We start from the raw sequence: 19,946 nt of genomic DNA, 5'->3' as shown, positions 1-19,946 counted from the left end.
GACAGACTACACTTTGGTTGAGTCTTACTCACAGTGAGCAGGTCATACTGCAGGACACTTGTGGTGCTGAGTCCGTGTCCCTTCAGTTAAACACTAGTACTTATACATGAACTTTATTGCAGGTCGAGGTACTGAGGTAGAACATTGTTCCAGAACTGCTGAGAGTCATCTTGTTTCTTCACTCCAGCACTCTGCTTTGTCCTCGGTGCTGGTTTGGGTGCTTCTTTCTGTTGTTTGTCTTTTCTGTCAGGAGGCAACTTCTGTATGTTTTTTGTTTTTGATGATTTTACCTTTTCCTTTTCCTCCTCCTCCTCTTCTTCTTCTTCTTCTTCTTCTTCTTCTTCTTCTTCCTCCTCCTCTCCTTCTTCTTCCTTCTCCTCCTCCTCTCCTTCTTCCTCCTCTCCTTCTTCTTCCTTCTCCTCCTCCTCCTCTCCTTCTTCCTCCTCTCCTTCTTCTTCCTTCTCCTCCTCCTCCTCTCCTTCTTCCTCCTCTCCTTCTTCCTTCTCCTCCTCTCCTTCCTCCTCTCCTTCTTCCTTCTCCTCCTCCTCCTCTTCTCCCTCCTCCTCTTTACCTACTTCGTTAGCTTCTTCCTCACTCTCCTCATCTTCATTTCCCTCAGAATCACTACCTTTCTTTCCTTTAGGTTGTTTCTGTTTTGTTTCTTCTCTCTGATTTTTGAGTCTTCGCTCTATTTTTGGTTTAATCTTTGTTTCATTCTCCTCTTCCTCCCCAACTCCTTCCTCCTCCTCATCATCATCACTCTCTTCTGTCTCCTTTTTATTAGCCACATTACTTTCCTCTTTTCTTTTTATTTTTTTCTTCTCCTCACCTTCACTCTCTTCCTCTTCTTCTCCTTCCTCCTCTGCTACCTCCTCCTCACCCTCTTCTTCCTCCTCCTCTCCTACCTCCTCCTTACTCTCTTCTTCTTCCTCCTCTGTAATCTCCTTATCCTCTTCTTCTTCCTCCTCCTCACCCTCTTCTTCCTCTTCCTCTCTTACCTCCTCCTTACTCTCTTCTTCCTCCTCCTCTCCTACCTCCTCCTCACCCTCTTCTTCTTCCTCCTCTGTAATCTCCTTATCCTCTTCTTCCTCCTCCTCACCCTCTTCTTCCTCCTCCTCTCTTACCTCCTCCTTACTCTCTTCTTCCTCCTCCTCTCCTACCTCCTCCTTACTCTCTTCTTCTTCCTCCTCACCCTCTTGTTCCTCCTCTGCAGTCTCGTCCTCAGCTTCCCCCTCATCTAAAGACACTTCTTCCTCACTGTCTTCATCCTCCCCCTCATTTTCTTTATCGCTCTTTTCATCTTGCTCTTCCTCATCTTCATCAGGCTCACTGTCTTCCGCTTCCTCATTTTCAACACTCACTTCATCCTGTTCCTCATCTGTTTCTTCATCTTCTTCTGAGTCTTTCTCAGTGGAATCTTTTTCTTCCTCCATTTCACCCTCGTCCTCTGCGTCAACCTCGCTTTCTTCTTCTTCAGAGTCTGACTCTGCAGTGTCACCTCCGTCTCTCTCCTCCTCCTCTGACTCTTTGCTCTTGCTGCTCCCCGACTCTTGGCTACTTTCATCATCTTCATCCTCACTCACCTCACTTTCTTCTTCTTCAGAGTCTGACTCTGCAGTGTCACCTCCGTCTCTCTCCTCCTCCTCTGACTCTTTGCTCTTGCTGCTCCCCGACTCTTGGCTACTTTCATCATCTTCATCCTCACTCACCTCACTTTCTTCTTCTTCAGAGTCTGACTCTGCAGTGTCACCTCCGTCTCTCTCCTCCTCCTCTGACTCTTTGCTCTTGCTGCTCCCCGACTCTTGGCCACTTTCATCATCTTCATCCTCACTCACCTCACTTTCTTCCTCTTCTTCTTTATTCTCTTCCTCACTTTCACTTCCCTCTTCCTCTGCTGCCTCACTTACCTCAGACTCACTTCCTCCTCCACCTGTTTCCTCACTGCTTTCTTCTTCCTCCTCTTCAGCCTCTGTGACATCACTCTTCTCACTTCCTCCTTCCTCCTCACCATCTTCCTCTGCAAGTTCATTATCTTGCTCTTCCTCGCCATCTACAGAAACACTGTCTTTTTCCTCCTCTAAGTCATTGCTACTTTCACTTCCCTCCTCCTCATTGACTTCTTCTTTGCCTTCCACATGGCTTCCACTCTCTTCATTGTTCTTCTTTTCCTCATCTTCAGTATCTGTTTCTCCTCCCTTATGATCCTTGTAGGTTTTCTCATCTTCTTTATGTTCTTGCTGGGAAGTTTCCACGTCTGTGCCGCTGTTCTTTCCCTCTGTTTGTGAAATGTCTTCACTCCCGTCACTTTTCACCACCCCCTGTTGTGACTGAAAGGTATCATTACGTTCTTCTTCTTGAACTACATTCTTCTTGACCTGAACATCTTTCTCTGTGCTTCCTTCTGCTGGATTTGACGCCTCTGTTGAAGAAAAATGTGACAGTGTCGAGGAAAAGGAAGGTTGCATAACTGCACTCTGTTTTGTGAATTGCTTCACTCGACTGGGTGTTTTGGGTGGTGTTGAGGTAACTGTGTCACTGTCAGACTGGAAATCCCCTATGTTTGTCACTGCATCGCTAAGGCCTTTCATAGCTGCACCTGCTATCCCAACAACAGGAAGAAGAGCGGCTGCGGTACTGAGCATCTCCCCCCACATTGGCTTCTCTTCAGTCAGGCTCTGAGCATCCTCTCTGTGTGTTTCAGAAACAAACAGATCCTTTTCAACAGGTTTGGGGCCTTGTGGGGATTTGGCGCCGCTGACCGGAATCACTTCTGTTCTCTGAGGGCTTTGAGAGGAGATGGGGTTACACAGAACTTCAATAGGTGTGGAAACTTCAGTCTGCTTACTCCTTGGCTTGGCCCTCGTAATATCTTCAGAGTCAGCTTCTCCTTTAACTCTGATTTCATCCCCTTCGTCTCCCCCTGGTTTTGTTTTTTCCTTCAGTTTAGATTCTTTTGCCTTCTTTTGGTCCTTTACTTCAGCGCTGTCACCTTCAGGTATCTTCTGCTTATCTGCAGTTCTACCTTTCATTTTTTGAGCTTTGTTTAACTCATTTTCCACAACTTTTATTTTACTTTCAATTTTAACTGGAGTATTTCTTGCACCTTTACTTGGATTTATGACTTGTGTGGATTTGACCTCTTTCGGTTTCCCTTTAACTTTCACAGGTATGGATTTCACACTTCGGGATTTCTTAGTATCAACCTGAGCAGGTGTGGAGGCGGGTGTGGTTTCTTTTTTCTTATTTTGACCTCTTCCCGGTGCAGATTCAACCTTGTGAAAATCTTTTGTTGGAGTCGATATGAATTGCTGTGACTCTCGTTGCATCTGCACTTCAACAGGTTTGACGTCAGTGGTTTCACTCTGGATCTCTGCATCTTTTTCTACTGATAACGAACTTCCTCTCTGGACAGATATGCTGGTTGTTTCATTTCCTGTAGTGACCTTCATAACAGAAGATGTCTTGTCCAAAGCAGATGATTTATTTTCCTCCTGTTTCAGTGTCCCAGTGACGTTTTTTTTTAAAGCACTGGCTTTCATATCCTTTTGGTTTATAATACTTTCTTTCACATTTCTGTTTCTTTTGTCATTTTCCTTCACTGCAGCCACCAGTCTCTGCTGTGTCAGTGTCTTCCGGACAGATTGTGGAGTTTTTGGGCTTGATGCTAATAGTTTTGGTGATTCCAAATGGGAGGTTTCCTTTCGAACTATTCCGTCCTCATGAGTTTTGATTTTATTGGACTGCTTGGTGATGTTCTCTTTGCCTTTAGATGTAACCTTTTTAGATGTGTTTTTCAGACTCTTTAAGCTCTTCAGTGGAGGCACTTCTTTCTTTAAAGAGCCTTTCAGGAGCTCTGTGGGAGAGGCCTTAAGAGAATTTTGTTCTGCCTTCCCATTGAACTGGAGCCGTTTGGCAAACAACTCTGCCTCTTTCGTAGTTCTTCTAAGAGCTCGGCCTTTCTTCTTTTCCTATAATAAATCACAGAGAAATAGGGATTTAGTCAGATGTAAAAAAATAAAAATAAAACTGGCAGAAAAGGTCATATGCCTGATAATAGCATGTTATAGAAAAGGAAAGTTGGACCAGCACAGCAGCAGGCCTGCAATCAACATGGCTACATGTGTAGTTGTGGCATTTGATGTTTTATGTGTTTTACTGCCAAATACATGTCATCTCTAGTTTAAAGAAGCAGTTACTATGATAACACTCAACACAGAATTAGAATTTGTTTGGAGATGTGTTTCAGTAGTTATTGTTGGCGTAGATGTTATTCATTTAAAATCTTTTGAATAAAATTACAAATATACATCAGTATGTTGGCAACAATACATAAAAAGGAAATATAATGCCAGTATAAAGTATATTTTGGATGCCATCATCATCTACAAATACATTTTTGTACAGTATAATTTGAAATGTAATGTATATCACCGAATTGAAGACACTCTTAGTGAAGAGCTGAAAAATGTAAGAGAGTGGCTGATTGACATGTCATTGCACCTAGGGAAATCTGAGTGCATCCTATTTGGCACCAAACGTAAGCTACAAAAGGCACCTGCACTAAAAGTCACATGTAACAACAATGAAATTGAAGCAAAGAATTCTGTTACATATCTAGGTATTACATTGGATCAGACACTGTCAGGATATTCCATTGTAGAGAAATTACTGAACAAGAGTGCCTGCAAATTGAAATTCTTATACCGTAATACAAGGCAATTTGACTCCAAAATAAAAAAACTCCTCGTCTCAGCACTCATTCAATGTCATTTTGACTATGCGTGTTCAGCATGGTACAGTGGTCTGACGATGAAAATGAAAAACAAGATGCAGATTATGCAAAATAATATGATCCGCTTCATACTGTCTAAACCTTCTAGGTATCATGTGGGAAGAAATGAGTTTGAGAGGGTTGAGTTCTTGCATGTCAAGCTTAGGGTGGAACAACTTAAACTCAATCATATGTACAGTATTATTAATGGTGTAGCCCCAAAGTATTTGGGATTTCAGATTTTGATGGTGCACACTCAACATGCCCATGAGACTAGGGCCAGTGTCCGTTCATGTAAGGTGCCATGTGTGAATAGTGAAGCAAGAAAATCCTTTTTTTATACAGGAATTATTTTATGGAATAGTCTTCCACTTCATATTAAAATGGCAGCAACAAAAAGGGATTTTAGATGTAAAGTTAGGGTCTACTTGTGGAATAAAATAAACAATTAAGGGAAAATAAAATCTAGACTGGGGACAGGGTAATTTATTGCTTTGTAGTTCACGGTGTTTTATCTGGAATTTTGATGTGTAATTTTTTATTTTTTAATTGTTTTAACCTCAGAAGGACTGTATGTGTTTGCATGTGTTGTATGTCCTGTTTCTCTTACATCAGGGACCATGTTGGAAAAAAGTGTTTTTCGCTTTTACATGTTATCCCTTGGATACCCCCCCCCCCTTGTTGTCTTTCTATATCCATAAATAAAACCAAACCAAACCAAACCATATAGAAAAGTATATGGAAAAAAATAGGTTTTCTTTAACGCTCCATTGTGTAATTCTTTGAGTTGATTCTTAGCAAAAAAAAAAACTTTGTTCTTTCACAAATATATGCTCATTCATGTGTAATTACTTCCACCAACTAACCAAAGTATTCTCGTACTCGTAGAATCTGCCATTCAGAATCATTCAGAATACGTACGAGCGACTCGCTCAAATGACGACCGCCATGTTGCGCCTCCATCTTTAAAATACATTAGCCAAAGAGGGACATACCTCCGCTTTTCGTTCTTTTAAACTCAGTGGCACCGTGACAAATGCCAGGGAGGGGGAGAAGATAACGGAGTCGCCAAGGAAGTTAAAAAGAGAATTAAAACAACAACGCGACAGGCAAAGCAACAAGACCAAAGTTAATATTAGAGTGGCTTTTCCAAGATGGAAAGAGCTTATAAGGAGCAAGGATTTTAAAAAGGGACGCCGAAGTTGCCTGCTTTCTTCTCAAAAGGTAATTCTGCCTATTTGTGTAAATTCAAAGTTTTATAGTTGCTTGACTAACTATAGCATGGTTGTGCATAACGATAGAACGACGTCTAGGATACTTTTCCTCGCGTCAATGATGAAAAAATTGTCTACCTTGTAACATAAACGTAATCATATGTGTCGTAATTTCCCTGGCAGACAACTCACATAATGAAGTTGTAACACAGACTAGCTACAGCTAGAACAGCTGCGTGTACGTGAACGATGGAGATACTAAGACATGATTGTTCATACTGCTCAGAGAAATATATTAAAAACACAAACCTCAGTTGCTTCTCTCCTACGCTGTAAACATTGCTTTAAACTATTAATCTCGTACAATATACAGAATAACGATAGTACTGATACTTTACTAACATTAGCTTGCATATGTTTGGGAACCTGATAGCTGATGTTAGCAATGAAATGGTACCAAAATAACGTAAAACTATTATTACACTGGAAGGAACACTCACAGACGAAGTCGTACTTCTTGAAATAATATGGCCACCGTACGAGTTAAAATGCACTCGGAATGGGAGGGGCTAGAAAGTAATATTCAGTTGGTTGTCATATACAATTTCACCACTAAATGGGAGAAATTCTTACACAATGTAGCTTTAAAGTATGTGTATGGTGGGCATAAAGAACACAATGTTGCTAAAACAATCTGTCACCAGGTTTAAATACAGCTGTGTGTGGGAGGTAAAGGAAACCATGGTGACGATTGAGAGAATCCTTATTTTTCCATATGCAGTGGAGATAAACAGATGGTGGTTATTGGGGGTCAGTGCCAGTTGATATGAAAACAGACTGTCACAGCAGACTTTTAAATGCAAGTTTAATAACTATGGTGCACCTATTTAGAGATATTCAGTGTATTCATCTATGTCACACAGTGTGAGCACAAGTAACTAAGTACATTCACTCAAGCAATGTACTTACCAGTAAGTACAACATTGAAGTACCGGTACAGTAAGTACAATATTGAGGTACTTGTATTGAGTATTTAATTTTTCTGCTACTTTATATTACATTCCTGAGTGAAATATTACTTTAAACTTCACTTTATGTTTTTGACACCTGAAGTTACTAGTTATTAGTTACAAGTATACTCAGATTTTACTTTGAAAACATATGAACAGTTTCTGAAATTTGATCAATTTTTCAGCACACAAAATAAGCTTATTTAGTAATTTCAGTCACTTAACTGAGTCCTTACAGCCTTATTTATAAATCTGCCAGTGCTGTAAGAATATTCCAATATGTTTTAATGCCAATGAACTTTCAAGTGTTTTCTGAAATGTTATTTTTCACAATTTTAGTAAACTGCCTCATTCGTTCTTGTCTCAGGCTACAGAAATTCATTTTTAGAGCATTTTTTATGATTAAAATAGATATCCTTACTCATCATCATCACTCTCTTCTAACATTTTGTCACTTGTTTTAAGAAAATAAGGTTTGTAGGACTCAATTATATATATAATATATACAATATAAACCATCATCAAGTTTTTGCCATGTTTTTTTTGTGCATAATAACTACTTTACTTTTGATACTTTAAGTACATTTTGTTGTTATAAAGTAAATTATAATTTTGAATGCAGGACTTTTACTTGTAAAGTAAAGATTACTAAGCACCACATGTTGCTCTTTGACACACAACAATGCCGGAAAGTCCTTTACAGCTTGCTTCATCATTGGCTGTGGAAATACTGATAAGATGTGGCAAGATTCCTGCAAACCTTTCCAAAGCATTGTATGTGTGTGTGTATCTGAGTGAGTGTTTGAGTGTTTGTGTATCTGAGGCTGGAGCCCAAACACATTTGTTGTTTCTCCTAATCTCTTTCCTAATCTCTGAATCTACTTTCAGGAGTTCATAATACACATTCTTGGGGGGGGGGGGGGAACAAATTAATGTGAAAAATCAAAAGACTTAAACACTGAATTCAATTTCATATTTCATCTCAGTGTTATACCAAATGGAAAATGTCTCCACAGACGCATACACATGCAGTATGTATGCTGAGCTATGCACATTTCCTGGAAAAGTCAGTGAGTGTTCAACATTGCTGCTTCCTGCTCTGGAGTGCACATAATCTAAACCACAACCAAGAAGCCTAAAGAGGAAAATAACATTCAACTGACTCTGTGTTTATGACTCTGTGGACAATATATTGTTATTTCTCTACTCTTTCAAAGTCAAACCAAACGGCTCTTACCACATTTGGCAAAAGGTCAGAGTCGACTCCTTTCTCCTCCAACTCTTCTATGACAATTTGGCCCTGAATAGTTTCTCTCTCTGAAAGAGATAAGACAAGATCAGGATTAATTCAACAGCTGTACACTACAGTATCTAACGCAAGATCAAAACACAGCTCAGCATTGGTTAAAATTATAGGTTGAAAATACGTGTTTGTGGCGAGGCAGGATGCTCTTTCTCACTGAGATGTTTCTTTGAGGGTCTGGTGGGACTGCAGGGCTCTTTAGGTGATAGAGGAGATTCTTCAATTAAAGCTTTTTTAGCGGTTCTATACAGTCTTTTTTTTGCAGTCCGTCTAGGAGATTGTGGGGTGTTACGTTTAGTTGTAAACTTTGGTGACAGTAAGGGAGAAGGCAGCTCTTTGGATTTAGACTTCGAAGAAGCAGCGGTAGAGGATTTATTCTGAAAGGTGTTTGATGATTGAGAACGTGGGCTCGATGGCTTAGAGGGTAACACTGGAGATCTGGGGGAGAGTGGTGGGCTTAGTGTTGCTTCTGATTGTGGTTTGGGGGATGAGGAAGGGGTAGTAAAGTCCTTTGAGAGCGTTTTAGGGGTTGGGATATTTCTGGATGTTTGCCAGGAGGTGTTGAGGAAGCCAGAATTTAGACGTGGGAGGTTCTGAAACATCTTCCCAAACAGCTCCACAGAGTTTTCCTAAAAAACAGGAGAGGAAAAACAGCAAAAACATTACTAAGTAAAAGGTCTGAAATACATCTATGGAGCCCCCCCCCCCCCCCCACTACAGCAGAGCTACAACTTGGTGTAACACTGCTCCCTACTGGAGCTAAATGTGATTTCAATTAAATAAAGATGAGACAACAAACTTTCTGCAGGGTTCACCAAGTTCAGTTAAAGCCTGTTTAAGACCTTTTAATACCACATAGAATGCAATCTAATACCTGTTTCAAGATCGTACTGGTTAAAGTGTGCAAGTATAATAAAAAAACAGTTGCTTACTTACTTAAATTACAAGAATTATTTGTTATTATATCACATTTCTAAGTACTTCCCAGCAGTATATAAAAACTATTCCCAATGATAAAATGTATTAAATATATTTGACCTGGACCCAGATAAACAGCATAAATGAATGCATGGATTATCCAAATAAAAATGATGAATTTATTGAAGTCCATTTTAGAGCTGCAACTCGAGAAAATAATGGATAATGAAAATAATCGTTACTTGAAGCCCTACATTTAAGTCTTTGCTAAAATTGCTCATTATGAGACGATGAGCTTCATAGCCACTGTAGCTAGCATGAGTGACAGTGTTTGCTACAGGTACGATGACTGGAACTCCACAAAAAGGATGTACGATTTAGTATCACAACAATCCCTCTTTTAGTGTATATTTGTGTAACACCTATGTACACAGCTGCTAATGGTTGAAATTAGGAACTACTTAGTTTGAGATGTCTTATAAGAACCTTGTTTATGATAGTAAACAAGTACCAAGCTATAGGTTCTCACTTTTTCTCTATGCCGGGCTCGAGCAGAGAGGGCCGAGAGTGGGACCAGTGGATTAGGATCAATGAAAGGGTCCAGCGGGATAATTTCTGTGTAAATTGGCTCCAAAACGTTCTCTGTGATTGTGACATCCTCTTCTGGCACCACTTCTTGGCTCTCTGGTGGTCTGGGTGTAGCCAGTACCAGCATGTGGTTACCACCGCAGGACACCTAAACGTAAGAAAACACATGGACTCAATGTGGTTTATTACTGTGTACCGTCTGTTCTCCCACTTTATACTCATTTACTTTCAGACATACAGGAAATACCACTTAAAAGGTGGACTGCTAAAGCCAAAGAGTTTGTAGGGTTACTGACATGCACACAGGTGGACCACCCTGAACTTGATGGACAACATCCTCCACCACCCTGAGCTCTTTCATCACATTCACTTACTAATTGAACATTGTACTTGACAAAACGTGTGCAGAGTGTCGGGCTGAACTGGTTAATGAAGTTCTCCTCCCCTAAACCCAGTTTCCCATGACGACCATCACCAAACGTGTAGAGAAACCCACTTTCTGAGGAGGAGAACGACAAATGCATTAGATAACGTTTGAAAGTTATGTTTGATTACTAGATATTCAATTTCCATGATCAGAAATACATAGAAAGAAAAACAGGCAGTACTATTTTAACCACAATGAGCTTAAACAATTGCTTACTTGTGATGACAGCGGTGTGGTTTTCTCCACAGGCGATATGTTTGATGCTGCTGTTACAAAAGTGCTCCAGTGGTTTTGGCAAATCAACTTCAAACAGAAATGTCCCGTGGCCCAGCTGACCGTACTGACCTCTGCCAAACGTGTACACGTTCTCCTCTAACACAGCAAAACAGACACAATGAAACAGACTACTTTGATTAACAGAGTACATCGTGTCAGAGTTCTCGTGCAGTATAATCCAAGTCTAATTTATCCAGTTGTATGCTCAGTACTTCCCAAACACATACATTTTTGTTAAAACCTAAATACCTAATAAGCAGTCTCACGCTAGGGCAGGCGCCCTCCCCGCTATGTAGTCGTTGGACTGCACGAGTTGTGTGGGAGTTTGTAAACAGATGCTCTGTTCTGATATAGTTTTGCTGTTGTTAAATTCATCAAGAATTTTCTGCGTTTTTGGATTCTTCGTTCACCGTGGAGGCATGCGAGAAAACTATGTTTTCTTAAAGAATTTAAGGTAACACGGGGTGAGTAATTGATATACAAATTATCATTTTGGGGGAGAAGTATTCCTTTAAAAAGCTGCATGTTAAAGCATAAGTAATACAAATTCAATAAAAAGGTCTGTCTTCACAATCAGTACTTGCACTTCTGATACTAATTATATTTTGCTGATAATATACTTTTACTTAAGTAAAACTGTCAATGCAGGACTTTTACTTGTAATGAGTATTTTTACAAAGTATCTTTACATTTTAAGTAAAGGATCTGAATACTTCTTCCACCACTGACTAACAGACTGTATTTCTAATATATGTCAAATATAAACAGTAAAACTAAAAAAAGGTGTCAGTAGACATGTGTCTGTACTGTAAACCTACCCGTGAGTGCCACAGTGTGCTCCCCTCCACAGCACACTTGGATGACACGACCCAGAATCCCTTGCACCCGCTGAGGGACTCTGTGATTGGCCAGCTGCTCCACCTGGAGACCAAGCCTTCCATTTGCACTCTCTCCAAACGTGTAGAGATCTCCATCCACTAAAACAAAGCAGACACAACACTGGTATCTGAAGGTTGGTAAATTAACACTCAAACAGTCTCTTGTGCTGTGTTTGGTTGGACTGTGTTGTACCTGTGACAAATGCTGAGTGGTGGTACCCACAAGAGACCCATATCACTGCTTCCCTTACATCCACCTCTCTGGGTTCTGCTGCAAACCCCTCGTCCCCCAAACCAATCTGACCCACAGCGTTGTCTCCCCACAGGAACAGTCTCCCGTCCTCTACCAATACACACAGAGTGTGGAAAATCAAACGTTACACACACATACAGTTTGGACCTTGGCCAGAGCATATTGGCTAACAGAGACACTCATCACATTATTACTTGTCACTTCTTCCACCTGTTAAGGCAGCTGAGGTGTTGCATCCTGCAGAAAGCATTTTGATTGGTGCATGTTCACAGAAGGGATGCAGCAGGTGAAAGGATGTAGTGTTGTTCCAGTGGCCCAAACCGAGCTGCCCCTCCTGGTTACTGCCAGCAACAAACACACTACCCTGCCCTAAAAATATACAAAACCTAAATTAAATACAACAAATGTTGGTGTAAGGAAACATCTGTTATATATTTGTTGATATCATCTTACATGTGCAGACGATTGTGTGATCTCTCCCACAAGCTACAAGTTTTACATTCTCAGACTTCAAGGCTGAAAGGAAAATACACAATTATACTTATAGCTATATAGCTATATAGCTACTAAAAATGAAAATAAAATACCATGAATAAAAGCCTCCTCAATCTATATTTAGATTAGTTGACACTTTGATGTTACAGCTGGTAAATGGAGTTAACTGAATTTATATACAGCATGTGAATTCCCCCCAGGGATCAATACTTTGACCCCTTTTATCTTATCTTAACCTATAACAATAGATCATAATGTATTTGTTGATTATATTGTATATCTGAATCTGCAAAGTAACTAAATAAATTGTCAAATAATTGTAGTAATGTAAAAAGTAGATAGTATTTGCCTCTGAATTGTAGTGAAGTAGAAGAATAATGTAGCAGAAAATGGAAACAAAAAGTACTAAGTAGCTTAAATCATATAGTAAGTACAGTGTAAATGTACTTAGTTCACCACTGTAAAAACAAAATCAAAACAAGTGAATTGAAGATGTCAGCTTAGGCCCTTTCACTGCTTTCCTACATTTTATCGACCAAGCGATTAAAGGATTAATCAAGAAAATAATTGGCATATTAATTAACAATGAAAATTAACATTATTTGCCATTTTAGTGTAAAGTAACTCACATTTCACAGAGGCAGGTTTGCTGGCAGCCGGCTTGAATCCAAGCCCCAGTTGGCCCCAAGTATTACCACCAAACATGAGCAGCCTGCCATTTTCTGCAGACATAAGAATTATTTGATTATACAATTGTTTATCGTTGGACACACACAGTGTCATTATTTATTATTAAAATGTGCATAGATTGTCTGCACCTGTGATGACAGCAGTGTGCTCTCCTCCACAAGATAGGTGTACTGGCTGATCATTCTTCAACCAGAATTTACTAGGCACATTGTCAGCAAAACTGCTCTTTCCAAATGTGAAGATGGCTCCTGTTTCTGAGAACAAAATGTGTGATTCATCTTTTAAACAGCCTTTGATAGGAATAATAAACACTATGGACTTAAAGGCAGCCCTTACTATTCTCTAACTTAACACCGGCTAAATCCCAACCTGCTGTCACATCTCAAGCCATTTAAGTAGCAGCCTGACAGAAATAGCAACAGGTCAACCACACACACACACACACACACACACACACACACACACACACACACACACACACACACACACACACATAACTTACAGTGTGTGGAAACCGTCAGGAGAATAGGCAAGTAAGTATACCATTCATAAAGATAAGTGCTATATATGCTGGTTAATGTGTAGAAAGTACTCTCACCGGGTATGTCCACATCGTCCTGTCCTGTCATCTCCACTGTTATCCCTCTCCCCTGCACCGTGTGGCTCGGTGCTGACTGACTGACAGGTAGATTTAAGCCCCTGACACACCAACCCGACGGCCGACCGTTGGCAGAAAATGCAGTCGGACTGATCAGTCGGCTCCCCGAGGTCCAAATAGTGCCTCAGAACACACCGAAGCGACGGCGATTTGAGCGTGTAATACTTCTCCATAACAGCAGGCGGCGCTAATCTGTATTGTTGCCCAAAAAATGAAAACCGGCAGCTGATTGGACGAACGCGTCACGTGGGTCTGGCTGCTCCTGGATTTTTCGGGCATAATGGTGGCTCGTTCGGAATACGATCTCATATATTACGAAGATGGTTCACCGAAACGTGTTGCTGAAAACATTTTAAGCGAGAAATAGGCCATGCAGCTGCTGAATCTGTCTTCATTTCAGATCGACAAAGGTCAGTTTAAAAGATTTTCGTCAGATTTTGAGAGGCTTAGTCACGCTCATTCCGCTCGTCATTTCCAGGTTAGCACTCCACCAATCAGATTGGTCATGGAGTCCGACTGCCCGCCCTCCGACGCAACAAGTCAGGTCGGCCAAAATGAAGGCCGACAACTCCTCGGACACACCGAACAGACTCGAGTCACCAACCTCGCAGACGGTCTGACGGCCGATTATCGGGTTGGTGTGTCACTGCCTTTAGGGAGACGTCAGAGAAGGTCAGGGGCAAGTTGGCCTTTGGCTAATGGAAGTAAGTTATAGGTAAGGAATATTAATATATGTAATTACTTAAGTATGACAATAAATATAAATAGCCTATATATATATATATATTCCCATGGTATATATATATCTGTAAGTTATTGTTTAAGTCAATTGGCAATTGCCAACTGTAAGAGCCGTTTACACACAGCACACGCAGCACATAAGCTCAAGTCAAATACGCTTCGGTGTGTTCTGAGGCACTTTTTGGACCTCGGGGAGCCGACTGATCTGTCCGACTGCATTTTCTGCCAACGGTCGGCCGCCGGGTTGGTGTGTCAGGGCCTTTAGAGAGATTATTACATCCATGGAGTTCTCTTAATACTGTCACTACCCGATGTGAGTCGAGTGCAGATGTGAGTCGCGCATGCTCAGATTTAAACTGTTTAGGCATAACGTGTCATACTGAAATTTGTGAAATCTATAAAATAATAAACGTTTCTCTTTACATACAATAACAGAAGATGGTAATCATTTCAAAAACGTTGTAGCTATCTATGACTGTTTGGTTGCTAACGTTAGCTCAAAATGCCATTCAAGTGACAGCCTTTGTTGTGTTTGATTGCTAACTTTTAGCTAGCAGTCATTTCAAAAACGTTTTGGCTATCTATGACTGTTTGATTGCTAACGTTAGCTCAAAACGCCATTAAGTGACAGCCTTTATTGTGTTTGATTGCTAACTTGTAGCCAGCAGCAGCAGCGGTCATTTCAAAAACGTTTTAGCTGTCTATGATTGTTTGATAGTGCGTTAGCTCAAAAAGCCGTTAGCATCTTGTAGGCTACTTGTCGCAAAGTGACGCATGCGCGACTCACATCTGCACTCGACTCACATCGGGCAGTGACAAATGGGAGGAAGCCGAAGCCACGCCCAGCTTCCTGGTCTTGCGGTGACGTCAGTGGTAGCCACGCTGCCGGGTGACTACTAGCTGGCTGCATGTAAACCCCGAGACAGGCAGTGAATGAAAGTTAACTCAAGAAATATTCCCACAACATCACACTTCCATTGTGTTTTCCTTGAGCTGCAATGTCTACTAAACTATTTTCTGTAAACAACACCGTTTTCAAATATCTGAAAACTCTTCAAGACTGCTCGGCTCGAGGGTTTAGGTAAGAAACTTCAGATAACTTTATTTGGAATTTGCATAACTTTACTGGTAACGTTAGTCAAGTTTTGTCAGCAATGCAAGTATTGTTAGTAACGTTACACGTAATAATCGGTGCATTATACCCTCGTTTGTTACTTTCTAAGCATTGGAGCTGCTTCCCTTGGTTCAGTAAATGTAAAGGGTCGCAGCTGTCTCACTCTGAAAGACTTCAGCTCAGATGAAATCAAGAGGCTGTTGTGGGTGTCAGGGGATCTGAAACTTCGGATCAAGCATGAAAAACAGGTAGCTAACGTTAGCAAAGTAATGTTAACTGCAGTGTCCATTTGTCAAGTGTCCTCAGTTCTACTGTGAAGCCTCATTGTGGATCATTTAAAGGAACTGTCATTTCTATTTCAGTATCTTCCTCTTCTGCAAGGAAAGTCGATTGCTATGATATTTGAGAAGAGGAGCACCAGAACAAGAATGTCCACAGAAACAGGTGACCGTTTTGTATTTAAGTAGCTATCTGCACTGCAAGCCATGTGCTTCAGTTTAACATGAATAACAGAATGCTGGAGGTGGGCGGATTTTATAAAGGTTTTCAAGTGTCAAATTTAGACTTTAAATTACATTTAGATAGATAGATAGATAGATAGATGGATAGATGGATGGACTTTAGTAATCCCAAATAGGGAAATTACTCTGTTACAAGAAGCAAGTATTTATGAGAACAATCTAACAGTAATGTAACATCTGCCACAGCTTGGCTGATACTATTCATCAGTGTGTTCAGCAGTGTAAAGGCCATTGTTAATATGGACACAAAAGATATGCTGAAAGGCGACTTTCAGCGCATCCCTGGAACAAAACATTCTGCAACTAGTTCCACTCCTCTTTTTCCCTGTACTGCTCCCCTTCATATGCCTACATGATGTCGTGTTTGTTGTACTAAGCACCAGTTGGCCACTAGGGAAATTGAAGTTGTCTTGATATCATAATTCCAGGTTTTGCTTTGCTGGGTGGGCACCCCTGTTTCCTCACCTCTCAGGACATCCACCTGGGAGTGAATGAGAGTGGCACAGACACAGCAAGGTGAGTCTTATAAGTATGCTGTCACTTATAGAAATACAATTAAATTCAAATTAATGTTGGACAGTTGTTGGATGTAGGTTGTATATATTCACACTCCATTTGTATCTGTTTATCCAGGGCAATTTTAATTAGCATGGTATTTTTCAGTGTAACTTCCCATATTGAAATTCAGATGAATTTTTCAAGATAGCAACAGTCATCTCGTGTTGTCCACTGCTGCTGCTAATACTACTAGAATGTTTGTAGACAAAGTAAATGAGCCCCAGCCCCTTGGGTACATGTCCGCCTCTGTAATCTCCAGGGTTCTCTCAGGACTCTGCGATATCGTCTTGGCACGAGTGTATAGCCACTCCACACTGGAGGAGCTGGATAAGGAGGCCTCCATCCCCATCATTAATGGTCTGTCTGACCTCTACCACCCAATCCAGATTCTGGCTGACTTCCTCACCTTACAGGTACTGCAACTCCTACAACATACCACAAATTTGATCCCGCAATTGATAACGACATAGTAATTTAAATTTCTAAATTACTAACATTCTCCTCCAGGAGCATTATGGGTCCCTTAGTGGACTAACAGTGAGCTGGATTGGAGATGGAAACAATGTCCTCCACTCTTTCATGATGACTGCAGCTAAATTGGGAGTTCATCTTAAGATTGCTACACCAAAGGTTTGCCTTCTTTATGTTTTTTATGTTCTTGTGTCCTTGTGTGTTCTTTTAGTGCACTCCTCTAGTCCTCTTCTTTCTAGTAGATTATTGTTTTGTAGTTTGCAGGTATAGATGCATGGAGTCAATGCTGAGTATCTTATCTCCCTAGTTGCTTCGTGAGAAGAATAAAAAACCTTTGATTCTGTATTATAATGTACATCAATAATCACTACAAAAGCTCAAACTGTATCTTAATTCCCAGGGCTATGAGCCAGAAAAGAGCATTATTCAAGAGGCACAAAGACTCTCCAAAGAGGTGAGGTCTTCTTCTTCTTCAGGTGTCATTACTATAAACAGACCTTTTCTTAAAAGACTTCTTATTCATTCATTCATAACAATTTTGTCTCAGCACGGTACCCAGCTTGTTCTGACCTCTGACCCGATGGAGGCCGCCCACGGCAGCAATGTTTTGGTCACTGACACCTGGGTCAGCATGGGACAAGAGGAGGAGAAGAAAAAGAGGCTCAAAGACTTTAAAGGTTACCAGATTACATTGCAGGTAAAGAAGGATATTTTCTTCATATTATTTAAAGGCAACATCCCACATTTGTTAGATTATTTTTAGCTTAAAAATCACTCGCTTTAAAGTGTCACCCACAACATACTTTATACTATACTTTTTACTACTATATACATATATTTATACATATAGCTTTTGGAGAAGTCAGCAGTTGTTTTTTCATTCAGTGCCTGTTCCCAAATTGTTCCTTTTGACAGCTGTAAGCAAATCAGTCTCAGGGATGATCCTGCCTGACATAATTATTTAATTTATATAATTTTCTGAGAAGATTAGAATAATTATTTTGGTCAATAAAAATATGTCTTTATGTCTGGCAAATAAATACTTTAGCAAAGGAGCCAAAATCTAATTTCACTGAGATGAAATTAGTCTTAACTCCATGTTTTGGCTCTTGTCCACTACAGACAGGAAGTGTGGCCAAACCAGACTGGACCTTCCTGCATTGTCTCCCCCGGAAAATGGAGGAGGTGGATGACCAGGTATTCTACTCACCCCGCTCCCTCGTCTTCCCAGAGGCAGAGAACAGAAAGTGGACAATTATGGTGAGTAACCTGATAATTATTTAATGTATAGCAGGGCTGTCAAACTCAACTTCACTAAGGGCCACACTGGAAAATAAGAATCACATCAAGGGCCAGACATGTTTACTTTATTGATATGCTTTTATTTAATCAAAAAAGTCAAATATATTTGACTGTATTATTGCATGTGTCATATAGTCTTCTCACTTACAGTTTGGTCGACATAAAGTCCTAAAGAAGTCAGGAAAAAGTTCCTCAGCCATCATAGAAAAAAAGCGCCCAAAAACTTTGGCAAAAGTGACAATAACGTTGGAAAAAGTTACAAATCGTCAAAAAAATGACAACAACGTCAAAAAAAGCGACAAAAACTAGGTGGGCCAAAATATATTGTAAACCTAAATTGATATGCGGGCCGGATCATAATCTGCGAGGGGCCGGATTTGGCCCGCGGGCCTTGAGTTTGACATGTGACGTATAGTTTTATACTACTATGGGTTTAATCTGATTCTCTTAGTATAGTCTTTGCCTCCAGTTTGACTATCTGTCTTCTGATCATCACAACTGTCTTCTCTTTCAGGGTCTGATGGTGTCTCTTCTGACTGACTACACTCCACAGATCCCCATGCTCAAGTTTTAACTTCAGGTCATAAGGCGCAGTTTTACTTGTGTGTCGTGACGTATGACAGTCCTACTGCAGGTGTCTCTGCGTTGTTCAATGTCAAATTTCAGTCATTGATAGCACTATCACAACACTAGATGGATTACCCAAAATCAATTGTTTACATTGTTTAATTGACTTTCTGATTTAGAGCATGGATGGCATTGTTTTCCTTGTCTCACTGTTTACATTCTACATTTACTGTAATAGAGAGTGAGGATTGTGGCGAGCATGAGTTTTACGGTGTAAATGTCTTTGCTGGACATGTTACTGAAAAGGAAGAAGATTACTGAGCATTTCTTCAACAACTTGTTTAATGTTGTCTTGACTTCACAACATTCTCAAAGATAATCAGAAACTTGAAGGAGAAAACACAATCAGCCCGAGCTGACCAATCGCATTCCTTGCAGTCTCCACATGGTATTTACGTAGCCGCTGTAACCCCGACATCGGCCGCTGTGCCAAGCCCATTAAATGCACATTTATAAATCCGGCTTTACTGCCAAATGCTTTGTTTACGCCACACTCCTTAAGGATCACGCCACTGTTTTGTTTTTATGTTGTAGCCTATTTTGAACACATCAAATATACAGAACTTTAAAGGACAGCAGACCATTTTGCAGAATATAGGCTACCACACAGTTTTACATTATTGAATCAGTACAGTAAGACAACTAATTTGTAAACAATTGAAACGGGCATGTCAACATCATAGCAGTATGGATCACATTTAGTTTGGTTCGAATTGTATGGCATGGGCATCCTGGTGACTACAACAACACAGTTTTTTTACATATACCACTCTCTTCCAGCCATGTCACTTGTCTGTCTCTTCTGTATGTCTAATAAAAGCAAAATGCTAAAAATATATTCTTAAAAAAATACATTGTATGGCATATCAGTTGTTAGTGCAGATTGGTTTTAAAAGTCAATACTGTATTACCATTCATTGTTAAAAATGCTTTCGAAAATGTACAAAAACTCAGCACGGCATGATTCGTGCTTCCAGCAGAATGCGCCGTCAAATGGAATCACTCGGTAAAAACGTCCCGACTCTCTGATTGGATAACGTAGATGACGTGCTGACGTGTTGTTGATGTGCGGGAAGCTTTGATCTACGCGGGTGGTCCAGCTACGTAGAGATCATTCATAAACACCGCCAG

At 40.4% G+C, this 19,946-nt stretch overlaps 2 protein-coding genes across 5 annotated transcripts; one reads left to right on the top strand and one right to left on the bottom strand.

The window, feature by feature from the left end:
• Positions 1-13,511, bottom strand: rpgra (retinitis pigmentosa GTPase regulator a). 4 transcript variants are annotated; one of them, XM_036004224.1, is made up of 15 exons: positions 13,422-13,511; positions 12,952-13,077; positions 12,763-12,855; positions 12,092-12,154; positions 11,849-12,007; positions 11,579-11,728; positions 11,326-11,484; positions 10,448-10,603; positions 10,179-10,303; positions 9,746-9,952; positions 8,423-8,927; positions 8,233-8,312; positions 2,289-3,968; positions 1,584-2,246; positions 1-1,457 (listed from the first exon to the last, which is right to left on the bottom strand). In XM_036004224.1, exons 1-15 carry the CDS (start codon positions 13,450-13,452, stop codon positions 114-116), a joined length of 5,541 nt encoding a protein of 1,846 aa, XP_035860117.1. In that variant the 5' UTR covers positions 13,453-13,511; the 3' UTR covers positions 1-113. The 4 variants fall into 4 exon arrangements, with proteins under 4 accessions (XP_035860117.1, XP_035860116.1, XP_035860118.1 ...); XM_036004223.1 differs by having other exon boundaries at positions 1-2,246; XM_036004225.1 differs by lacking the exons at positions 12,763-12,855; positions 12,952-13,077 and having other exon boundaries at positions 1-2,246.
• Positions 13,512-15,086: 1,575 nt separating this feature from the next.
• Positions 15,087-19,649, top strand: otc (ornithine carbamoyltransferase). Its single transcript, XM_031294882.2, has 10 exons — positions 15,087-15,303; positions 15,446-15,584; positions 15,699-15,780; positions 16,286-16,373; positions 16,675-16,828; positions 16,923-17,045; positions 17,287-17,340; positions 17,434-17,583; positions 18,009-18,146; positions 18,703-19,649. The coding sequence occupies exons 1-10, from the start codon at positions 15,221-15,223 to the stop codon at positions 18,760-18,762; spliced, it is 1,071 nt and encodes a 356-aa protein (XP_031150742.1). The 5' UTR covers positions 15,087-15,220; the 3' UTR covers positions 18,763-19,649.
• Positions 19,650-19,946: the final 297 nt, after the last annotated feature.

This window comes from Sander lucioperca, chromosome 8 (assembly GCF_008315115.2).
Source record: "Sander lucioperca isolate FBNREF2018 chromosome 8, SLUC_FBN_1.2, whole genome shotgun sequence".
In the NCBI taxonomy this organism is placed as follows: domain Eukaryota; kingdom Metazoa; phylum Chordata; class Actinopteri; order Perciformes; family Percidae; genus Sander; species Sander lucioperca.
Note: the sequence above shows the minus strand (reverse complement) of the source record. Positions and strands in the feature narration are given on the sequence as shown.

Coding starts and splice junctions, on each gene's coding strand:
- rpgra (XM_036004223.1), bottom strand. CDS start 13,452: ATGACAGGACAGGACGATGTGGACATACCCG. Junction 12,856..12,951: donor GCACACTGCTGTCATCACAG/GTGCAGACAATC, acceptor TTATGTCTGCAG/AAAATGGCAGGCTGCTCATG. Junction 12,008..12,091: donor TCACACAATCGTCTGCACAT/GTAAGATGATAT, acceptor GTATATTTTTAG/GGCAGGGTAGTGTGTTTGTT.
- otc (XM_031294882.2), top strand. CDS start 15,221: ATGTCTACTAAACTATTTTCTGTAAACAACACCGTTTTCAAATATCTG. Junction 17,341..17,433: donor CACAAAGACTCTCCAAAGAG/GTGAGGTCTTCT, acceptor ATTTTGTCTCAG/CACGGTACCCAGCTTGTTCT. Junction 18,147..18,702: donor ACAGAAAGTGGACAATTATG/GTGAGTAACCTG, acceptor CTTCTCTTTCAG/GGTCTGATGGTGTCTCTTCT.